At 44.8% G+C, this 1,596-nt stretch overlaps 1 protein-coding gene across 1 annotated transcript in view; it reads left to right on the plus strand.

The window, feature by feature from the left end:
* The window catches only part of LOC101848853 (pre-mRNA-processing-splicing factor 8), a gene marked incomplete in the record, with an annotated part of 48,831 nt that overhangs the window by 14,629 nt on the left and 32,606 nt on the right, over nucleotides 1-1,596 (plus strand). Inside the window, 2 exon segments of the mRNA XM_013089673.2 lie at nucleotides 192-308; nucleotides 912-1,085. Coding sequence (XP_012945127.1) covers nucleotides 192-308; nucleotides 912-1,085 — 291 coding nt within the window.

Below are 1,596 nucleotides of genomic sequence, written 5' to 3' on the forward strand. Positions count from 1 at the left end.
TGACCTTATTGTGTCTTATCTTTGGCACTTACATGACCTTATTGTGTCTTATCTTTGGCACTTACATGACCTTATTGTGTCTTATCTTTGGCACTTACATGACCTTATTGTGTTGCCAAGGCCATAAAATTCTTTCTTGAAAAACAAACTTGTCCCAACGAAGCAACCCCCGACCTGTTGTGTGCCCTCAGGTGATGCACGACATCCTGGACATGATGCCCGAGGGAATCAAACAGAACAAGGCACGCACCATCCTGCAGCATCTCTCGGAGGCCTGGCGGTGCTGGAAGGCCAACATTCCCTGGAAGGTGAGGCCTGCTCCTGCTGCTTCTCTCTGACTCCGCTCTCCGCCGTGTCTCATTGGACTTTTTTCTCCGTTGATTTGTTTATGTTTAGCTCATTCTTTGATTTCATGTTTGGAACAAATCGGGAACAATTGTTTGGTAGTCTTTGGTATGGTTCCAGTCTCCATTGACTGTAAATTCCTCAGTGAATTACATTTTCAGTAATGGAAAACTCTATTTCAAAACACTCTAAGTTGAAATGTAAACTTTCTCCCTACACTGATTGCTCTCTACTGTTACTTTCTCCCCTACACTGATTGCTCTCTACTGTTACTTTCTCCCCTACACTGATTGCTCTCTACTGTTACTTTCTCCCCCACACTGATTGCTCTCTACTGTTACTTTCTCCCCCACACTGATTGCTCTCTACTGTTACTTTCTCCCTGCACTGATTGCTCTTTACTGTTACTTTCTCCCCGCACTGATTGCTCTCGACTGTTACTTTCTCCCCGCACTGATTGCTCTCGACTGTTACTTTCTCCCTACACTGATTGCTCTCTCCAGTGTTTTTGTGCTTCTCCTCAATTCCAACTGGTGTACAAATTTGGGAACTTGTGTGTTGTACAGGTGCCTGGTTTGCCGACGCCCATTGAGAACATGATTCTGCGGTACGTGAAGGCAAAGGCGGACTGGTGGACAAACACTGCACACTACAACCGAGAGAGAATCCGGCGCGGTGCCACCGTGGACAAGACTGTGTGCAAGAAAAATCTGGGGCGTCTGACGCGGCTCTACCTCAAGGTAGACTTGTTCAACTTGCTGCTGTATAGTATTACTGTCATGTCTCTGGTGGTGGTTGGTGGGTGCTCTGGTGTGGTTTGTTCAACTTGCTGCTGTATAGTATTACTGTCATGTCTGGTGGTGGATGATACTTCCTTACTTAACAACGGGTTCAAGTGTTCTTATTGTTTTTTGTCTTTGCCACCATCATTATTTTAGGTACAACCATGGTTATGTATGTGGGTGGTTGGCAGGAGCTCTGGTGTGGTTTTCTCCTTCTCTCCTATCAAACATCTATGGTCCTGATCTCTCCTCCTTTTTTATATTTGTTACTCTCTTGTAACACTTCTAATCTTCGGCACTTATATGACCTTATTGTGTTGCAAATGCCGTAAAACTCTTACTAAAACTTTTTTTTTAAACCTAAAAGGCTATCTGATTTCTTTGTTCCCATCATGATCATGTGTACGTGCTTGTGTGTACTGAAGGCTAAACTACCTCTCTTCCACCCTCGCGTGTCTCCTCTCCCCCC

This window comes from Aplysia californica, unplaced genomic scaffold, assembly GCF_000002075.1.
Source record: "Aplysia californica isolate F4 #8 unplaced genomic scaffold, AplCal3.0 scaffold01017, whole genome shotgun sequence".
Taxonomy (NCBI): domain Eukaryota; kingdom Metazoa; phylum Mollusca; class Gastropoda; order Aplysiida; family Aplysiidae; genus Aplysia; species Aplysia californica.